The sequence below is a fragment of the Nematolebias whitei genome, chromosome 13, assembly GCF_014905685.2.
Source record: "Nematolebias whitei isolate Nwh7 chromosome 13, NemWhi1, whole genome shotgun sequence".
NCBI classification, from domain to species: Eukaryota; Metazoa; Chordata; class Actinopteri; order Cyprinodontiformes; family Rivulidae; genus Nematolebias; species Nematolebias whitei.
Window position 1 is genome coordinate 42,645,944 of NC_056510.1, and position 8,985 is coordinate 42,654,928.

The 8,985-nt window shown below is 45.0% G+C and overlaps 1 protein-coding gene across 1 annotated transcript; it reads left to right on the forward strand.

Annotated features, from left to right (window-relative positions):
• The first annotated feature begins 275 nt into the window (after positions 1–275).
• Positions 276–8,261, forward strand: lacc1 (laccase (multicopper oxidoreductase) domain containing 1). Its single transcript, XM_037686643.1, has 5 exons — positions 276–738; positions 1,504–1,682; positions 1,771–1,936; positions 7,593–7,818; positions 7,990–8,261. Exons 1-5 carry the CDS (start codon positions 276–278, stop codon positions 8,177–8,179), a joined length of 1,224 nt encoding a protein of 407 aa, XP_037542571.1. The 3' UTR covers positions 8,180–8,261.
• The last annotated feature ends 724 nt before the right edge of the window (positions 8,262–8,985 follow it).

Sequence of the window (8,985 nt, forward strand, 5' to 3'; positions counted from 1 at the left end):
GGACTCTGACCTTTAATCTGTTGAACTTTGACCTTTATACTGCTGTACTCTGACCGTTAACCTAGTATTCTGTATTCTTGTAAAGTTTTGTGCAGCAGTCAGCAGCAGCAGGAGGAAGCCGGCCAGATGTGAATTTCCACGGGCTGTGAGGGTTTTCCAGTGTGGGCGGAGCGAGCAGAGCAGGAAGTATCCTGTCAGCTGTGGTTTCTGTCAGACACGTCCTGCTGCTGGCTCTATAAAGGCAGGAGGACCGGACCGGACTTTGTTCCAGCAGGATGGCCGTGTTGGTAGATATGATCCACGGCCGCTGTCCCACGTGCACGGCCGCCTTTCTGCAGCGGAAGTCGGACTCGCGGCTCTTTCTGCTCTGTGGGGACTCCCTCGGGGGGTACGAGGCGCTCCTGAGTCCCCGCAGCCAAGTTCACGTCCTGGACTGCAGCTCCACCGCGGAGTGCCTGTACAGATTCAAACAGACCCTGGACCAGCTGGACCTGAGCGCCATCAGGGTCTACACAAGTCCTCGAGGTCGAGAGGTGCTGCTTCAGTACCAGGAGCTGCTTTTTACCTCCGTTTACAGCTTCGACTACACAGAGGAGCAGCTCACCTGTCAGCGCTGCAGAGGCTCCGCCCACACCGACTCACCTGCTCTGCACGCGCAGGAGGACGTGTCCAGGTTTCTGCAGCAGCTGCCTGCCTCAATGGGACAAATCAGTATTCTGAAGTCTCCACTGATTCCAGGTCGGTTTAATGCCTCAATGCAACAATAAATCCTGTCCAGATGCTCCAGATGTTGCTCAGACACACCTGATGGAAACAAAATGAAACCATAAGTTTGGTGCAGTCAGGGTCTTATCAATAAGTCCGCAGTCAGTGGTTTTTGTGAGTCTGTACTGCAGTTCCCTACTTCGGATCATGTCCCATACTTTGACAAGCTCCCTGCAGGACAGACGTTTTTCTAACATCTGGACTCGGCCCAGTGGTCATTATAAAAGTAGGAGACGCTCGTATGTAAAGGATGATTTTAATCCTTTAGAGGGGGAACTGTGCACACGAGGCAGGTGTCTCAGCAGCTGAGCTTCATGAGACACAGGAAGAACCCAGTAAAGCTTAAAGTGTAGAGGTGGACTGACAGCTTTCTATGGTCACTGCTGATTTATTTTATTTTGGTCTTTAGAAATCAGCAGCTGATGGCCAGCATGCAAGACTTTCACTTTTTGACCAATATCTATTCATCTTAATAGAATGTAACACTATTTGCATAACTTAATAAAACACACTGCTACTACTTTGTAGTTAAAGTTGCACAGAATGGGTCTGTTGCTGATTTATTTTTAAAAGTGTCATTAAGATCAAAGCTGCCAGCCGATCGTCACTCTGTCTATTAAAGTGTGCCACCAAACCCTGAGGTGCAGTCAGGCTTTGGATTAATGCGCCTCTCGTCTCAGAAGTGTTTGGATTTTTCGTCTCCCTGAACGTCAGCCGTCTTCTCCGTCTCTGTTTCAGAGTGTTTCGGTCACGGTTTCAGCACTCGTTCTGGTGGCGTGTCCTACATCCCAACGCTGTCCTCGTTAAATCTGTTCAGCAGCAGCAAGAGGAGGGACCCTGTGGCCGTGGTGTCCGAGAACAGACGACGACTGGCCCTTCATGCCGGCTTCCACCCTCTGCCTCTACGTTTTGTCAAAGTACTTGCTTACTTTATCGATCTGTGCAGCACGTTTATAATTATCACAATAAAAATCAGCTTGTTTCCTTAAAACCTGCTTCCTACAGGTGGACCACGCCAGTGACGTCTGGGTTTTGGGGCAAGCTGAGCCTGAAAGCTACGACTCCATGGTGACGGATCAGAGCGGGGTGGTTTTAACGGCTCCAGGTGCAGACTGCATGCCCATCCTGTTTGCTGACCCGGTGAAGAAGGTCATAGGAGCCGCTCACGCAGGTACGAAGATCTTTGACAGGAGTGGTGGACAGGTAATACGAAGAGCGTAATAACTGGTTTGTGCTCACGGTTCATGAGCTGCACAACAAAAGTGATGTCACTGCGAAGGTTTTTGTAACGTGTTGCATGAGTGTTGAGTTATAAACAGGAAGAGCCGCAGGGCAGAACATGTGAGCAGATTTGTTCCATCGACCAAACAAATGAACAAAAAGCCAAGAGCCAATCATTGCACACATTTTCAATAAACGTCAGAAGTGCTTAGCTAATATGAAACATTCTAGTTATTAACAAAAAGGTTAAATCGTGTCATCTGGACCAGTTTCTTTAAGTGAAGAAACGTTTCGTCCCCCATCCAGAGGACTTCCTCAGTCTGCAGCCTGCCAGCAGCTCTGTCCTCACTGCTGTTTCAAGACAACGTCCTGTTGGAATGTCAGAAGCAGCTTTTACCACGCCCATCCAAAACACTCATCATGAACAACAATCAAATGTTAGAGGCCACATGGACAACTTGCTGCTCACAGAAACAGCCTGAGGACAACCAAGTCAAAGTTGTGCACCAGCATAATGTCACTATTCATACCACAATCCTTCCGTACAGATCTTACATCAGTGAACCGAATGAAACAATGAAGTGAAACTAACTTTAACTCTTGAGTTTCCCCCTCACATCTGTTGAACTGTAGTGAATGAAGCTGCGCTACACACAGTGAACTCCACTGAACCTTCAAGGATGAGCCAAAACACTGACAGCAGCTCATAGGAGGACTTCCACCTGAGCCTCAATAAATTATTATTATTATTAGACCTTGATTTATACAGGTTAGTTCCTATTGAGCCTCGAAGACTCATTTACAAGAGAGACCAGGTACATGAGTCTGTTTACAGCAACATTTCTAAATCTGCAATTCAAGTTTCTTCCTCATCGCTTTGGAAATGTAGTAGAGAAAGCTACACGGCTACAAAAAGGCTAGCACCAAATGTAAACTATACAAGCTGATCTTCCTGCGAGTGGTGCCCATGGTCCAGGGTGCCCATGGTCCAGGGTGCCCATGGTCCAGGGTGCCCATGGTCCAGGGTGCCCATGGTCCAGGGTGAAGGACTCGGACATGGCCGAAGCAAGCAGCTGACAAGACACCATATTCCTCTCTCAACAAACAAGTTTAAACATGCGCCGAAAGTTAGAAAAAGTTACATTTGATCTAGCAACATATGTTTTGTGGCCCTTTGTGAGCTCGCCATGGCTCACTCGAGGCTTCTTCCATTGCACAGTTTATGTTGAAGGCATGCGTGTCTCCTGCCCCCCTGCAGGCCGAAGTTTTAAACAAACATGTTACAGTTTGTTGGTGCTTGCAGCATGTGTTGGGGAGTGACTCAGAACAAGTCTGTTTGATGTGTGCAAGACTGAATAAATTATGGGCATTTTTATGTTTGCTTGGGTCAGTTAACTGTGGCAGCCATCTTGAATTGAGTTGACTTCAATAGTTAATCAGTTGTAGATGAACAGGGGGAGCGGTGGTGCAGAGGTTAGAGAAGGTGGACCTGTGATCTGAAGATCGCCGGTTCAACTCCTGGTATTGAAACATCAAAATGTGGGTGGGATAGGTGAAGCACCCACACCTGTCTCCACCCTAATTTGCCCCACTCAGGGCCTTTGAGCAAGGCCCATAACCCCCACCATCCGCTCCCCTGGGTGCCCCACATAGCAGCTCTCTGCTCCACACAGAGGGCTGTGGTAGCTCGGTGTCTGTGGTTGAGTCAGGAAGGACATCTAAATTTAATTTAATGTCAATTCAGTTTATTTATAAAGCGCCAAGTCGCAAGAGAAGTCGTCTCAGGGACTGAACAGAAACATTCGTATTTAAAAATAATAATTTAACATTATTCATCTGAGGAGCAGACTGCTCTGAGTTTAACTCTCATCTTGAACAAGCATGAAGGCGACAGTGGAAAGAAAAACTCCCTCATGAGGAAGAAACCTTTATCAGAACCAGCTCAGGACAAGAGGACATCTGCTTCAACCGGCTGGGTTTGGTAGTAACAGATACACAATGGCAGGTCAAGAATCACATGTTAAGATAGAAATAGTATCAAATGAAAACTATTCAATTTTAACAATTCATTGGAGGAAATGAAGTCAGTTTGTCCTCTAGTAGACAAAGTCTGTATTAGCATAACAAGCCGACACTAATTATTAGATTTATCAACAAGGAAAATCTTGAGCCAGAAAAGGGTAGAGTGCCCTCTCTGGATCAGGGAGGAGGTCCTGCCCCAAGTGGAGGAGTTCAAGTATCTTGGGGTCTTGTTCACGAATGAGGGAAAAATGGAGCGTGAGATCGATAGGCGGATAGGTGCAGCGTCTGCACTGAAGCAGGTGTTGTACAGGTCTGTTGTGGTGAAGAGAGAGCTGAGTCAAAAGGCGAAGCTCTCAATTTACCGATCGATCTACCTTCATACCCTCATCTATGGTCATGAGCTTTGGGTTATGACCGAAAGAATGAGATCTCGGATACAAGCAGCCGAAATGAGTTTTCTCCGCAGGGTGTCTGGGCTCTCCCTTAGAGACAGGGTGAGAAGCTTGATCATCCGGGAGGGACTCAGAGTAGAGCCGCTGCTTCTCCACGTCGAGAGGAGCCAGTTGAGGTGGCTCGGGCATCTGGTTAGGATGCCTCCTGGACACCTCCCTGGTGAGGTGTTCCGGACACGTCCCACTGGAAGGAGGCCCAGAGGAAGACCTAGGACACGCTGGAGGGACTATGTTTCTCGGCTGGCCTGGGAACGCCTCGGGATTCCCCCGGAAGAGCTGGCCCAAGTGGCTGGGGAGAGGGAAGTCTGGGCCTCCCTACTTAGGCTGCTACCCCCGCGACCCGACCCCGGATAAACGGAAGAAAATTGATGGATGGATGAAAGTCTTAAGCCCAGTCTTAAAACTGGACAATGTGTCAGTCTCACGGACAGAGATTGGAAGTTGGTTCCACAAGAGAGGAGCCTGATAACTAAAAGATCTTCCTCCCATTCTGTTTTTGTAAATTCTAGGAACCACAAGTAAACCTGCAGTCTGAGAGTGAAGTGCTCTGTTAGGAAAATATGGAACAATAAGAGCTGTAATATAAGATGGAGCTAGGTTGTTGAGAGCTTTGTAGGTTAGAAGTAAGATTTTGAATTCTATTCTTGATTTGACAGGGAGCCAATGGAGAGAAACTAAAACTGGAGAGAGATGATCTCTCCCAGTAACTCCAGTTAAGACTCTGGCAGCAGCATTTTGGATCAACTGAAGACGTTTTAAAGAAGTATTTGGACACCCAGTTAATAAACCATTGCAATAGTCCAGTCTAGACGTGACAAATACATGGACCAGTTTTTCTGCATCATCTTTAGATCAGATGTTTCTAATGTTAGTGATATTACGCAGGTGGAAGAAGGAGGTTCTAGTAACGTTTTTAATGTGGGGGATAAAAGACATGTCCTGATCAAAAATAACACCAAGATTTTTAACATTAGAGCTGGAGGACAGATTAATGCATCTAAGGAGGGAGAAAGACTGAAAAATTCATTCCTAAGGTGCTCAGGTCCAAAAACCAAAACCTCAGTTTTGTCTGTTCAACAGGAGAAAATTAAGGGTCATCCAGGTTTTTATGTCTTTAAGACATGCTTGTAGTCTAAGTAGCTGATTGGATTCATTTGATTTCATGGACATAACTGTGTATCATCAGCATAACAATGAAAATTTATCCCATGCTGTTTAATAACATTATTTAATGGAAGCATATACAAGGTGAAACGTATTGGTCCAAGCACTGAACCTTGAGGAACTCCATGACTAACTTTGGTGTATGAAGAAGATTTATTATTTACATCTACAAACTGGAATCTATCAGGTAGATGTGATTTAAACCATTTTAGAGCCGTTCCTGTAATCCCAACATCATATTCAAGCCTCTGTAGTAAAATATTGTGATCAACTGTATCAAATGCAGCACTGAGGTCTAACAGGACCAGTGTAGACACAAGTCCATTGTCTGAGGCCATGAGAATATCATTAGTGACTTTTACTAGTGCTGTTTCTGTGCTATGATGAGCTCTAAAACCTGACTGAAACTCTTCAAACAGATTATTTCTTTGTAGATGTTCACGCAACTGACCTGCAACTATTTTCTCTAGAATTTTTGAGATGAAAGTTAGATTAGATATAGGTCTATAGTTGGCCAGGATTTCTGAATAAAGATCAGACTTCTTAAGTAAAGGTTTAATTACAGCAACCTTAAAGCGCTGTGGTACATAACCATCCATTAAAGACAAATTAAGCAGATCCAAAATGAGGTTATTAATTAATACATATTTAAATTGTCTGGTTTAAATACACCTGATGTAAAAATAATTGCCAAGTCTTCGTGTGACTTAGTTCACTGTGGTGACTTCTGAAGAAGAGAGCAGCTGAAAGATGAACACTCAAAAATTACTTTGATGATTTTATTGAAATTCATCCACTGATCATGAGATATTTTGCTAACAGACTGTGAAGTCCATTCTTTCACACAGGGACGCTGTCCCTTCAGCAGACAAGTGTTTTTTATGAAACGCTTTCTTTTTAGAGAGAAAAGAGCAACGCTTCCTGCTCGTCTTTTCGGTTGTCCATGTTGGTGTCCAACATGTCTCAGCACGCCACAGCTTCTGCTCCGTCCCACCTGGAGCCATTCTCTGATCACAACCAACAACTGGTGGTGCTAAAAGCTCCTCTCTCTCTGCTGCACCAGAAACAAACTAAACCATTGCGCCTGAGGAACGGTCCACAAAAACCATCCAGTTTATGGACTTTACATTAAACCATATGAAGTTTGTTTAATCCGTTCATTAATTAGTCCGTTAAATCCTTCATAAGACGTCTCAGACACCGTGTCCTCATACTGGGTAATACTGAGACGTTGGCTTCCATACAAGAAGTATTTCATTCTGTTCAACTTGTTTTTATTCAAGGAATTTAACTTTTAATCGTCTTAAAACCTTCTTTCTAATTGTCCACCGGCTACTGTAAAAGTTGGGCACCAATGCAGTTGCCTATTATTGTTTGTCTGTTAGCAAAATATCTAAACACTAAGTGGATTTTAATGAAACTGTGAATAAACTGTGAATAGGCATATACTTCTTATTCACTTTTGATTCAAAATGGCCTCCGCAGCTAACCAAACGTAGAAGCTGTAAAAAGACGGTACCTCAGTTATTTCAGACGTGTCAGACTTGGTGGGGCAGGAACTGAGAGTCATCCCTGTCAGACACTCTGAGGGCTAACACCTCACCCAAGAGCTTCATTTTAGAATGTTAGCACTCAAGGCTAAATAAAGGAATGCTTGTTTTAATTTTTAAATAATTTTACGTTTTTATTTACTAATATTTCAAAACAATATCAGATTTTTTCTGCGAGGTCCTACTAATCCTAAAAGCTTAAAAACTGCACAACAAAACAAACTGATGTGAGGAGTTGAGATCCACCACCAGACTGATGGCAGGCAGGTGCAACGTCATGTTAGCTGCCGTCGTTTAAATAAAGTTGCTGCGGAACATGAACCTCTGTTAAAGTAATAAAACCAAGTGATCGTGATGGACCCCTCTTTGATCATGTCAGATGAACTGGTTGTAACGATAGGTGAACTTTATCTCCAAGGTTGGAGGGGGACATTAATGGGGGTGACCAGGAGGACGGTGGACGCGATGGTTGCACATTTCGATTGCCAAGTGAGCAACATCGTGGTGGTGGTGGGACCATCAGTGGGGGTGTGCTGCTTCACGCTGGACAGAGAGCAGGCGCTGGACTTCATCAGGGTCCATCCAGACTGTGTCCCTGATCCAGAGTCAGCCAAACCACACGTCGACATCCGCCTCGCCAACAGGTTCTTCTCGTTTCCCTTCTTTCTTCTTCTTCTTCTTCGTTCTTCAGGGGTGGCCACAGCGAGTCATCCCCTCCATCTTTTGTCAGATGTCTTGTAACGAGCTAAATTTGAACTTTTTCACATCAAGTTTTCAGCCTGCTCATTTATCCAAACCTTCTTCCACCGTTTCAGAGTTCTCCTTCAGGAAGGTGGTGTTCTGCCAGAGAACATCCATGATAATTTGGTGGTGGAGCGTCCCATTGTGACACCCTGCACCTCGTGTCTTCCTGAAGACTTCTTCTCCCACGTCAGGGATGGACTCAACTTCGGCACCCAGGTGGGCTTCCTGTGGATCAAAGAGACAGCATCTACAGCCACGTAGACATGGGCCGACACCTTTTTAAATCCTGGAGATCTCCACCAGAACTTCACTCTAAGAACACCAGCAGACAGAGGCCAGGAACCAGCTGCAGGAGCAGCCAGCCCAGCTGAGGAAAACCAACACTGTCATGGTGGATATGGACTCTGAGAGTTCCCTCCATTAAAAATCAAGTTTTCAACCATGTTATCCTTTTTGGGGTTTATCTACACCAGCAGACACATGGACAGTTCCAGTCCACTTGAGTCATTATGAACCCAATCAGACGCCATCCTTTGTACTTTTGTAAAAAGAAATAGAATAAAAAACAATTGTTAATCAAAAACATACTGAAATGTGCAAAGTCCAGTGTTTAAACAGAATGTACTTAAATAAAACCTTTCCATCTGATAAAGACACTCAAAGCTCTTTACAACAAAATCTGTGTCCTCGACCTCCACACACGCATTCATACAGCACTCTACTACGCACATGCATGTATACTGTGCTCTACTACCCACATGCATTCATACGGCACTCTACTACGCACACACATTCATACAGTACTCTACTACGCACAGGCATTTATACGGCGCTCTACTACCCACATGCATTCATACGGCACTCTACTACACACATGCATTCATACAGCACTCTACTACGCACATGCATTTACACTGCGCTCTACTACCCACATGCATTCATACAGCACTCAACTACGCACATACATTTATACTGCGCTCTACTCCCACATGCATTCATACAGCACTCAACTACGCACATGCATTTATACTGCGCTCTACTCCCACATGCATTCATACAGCACTCTA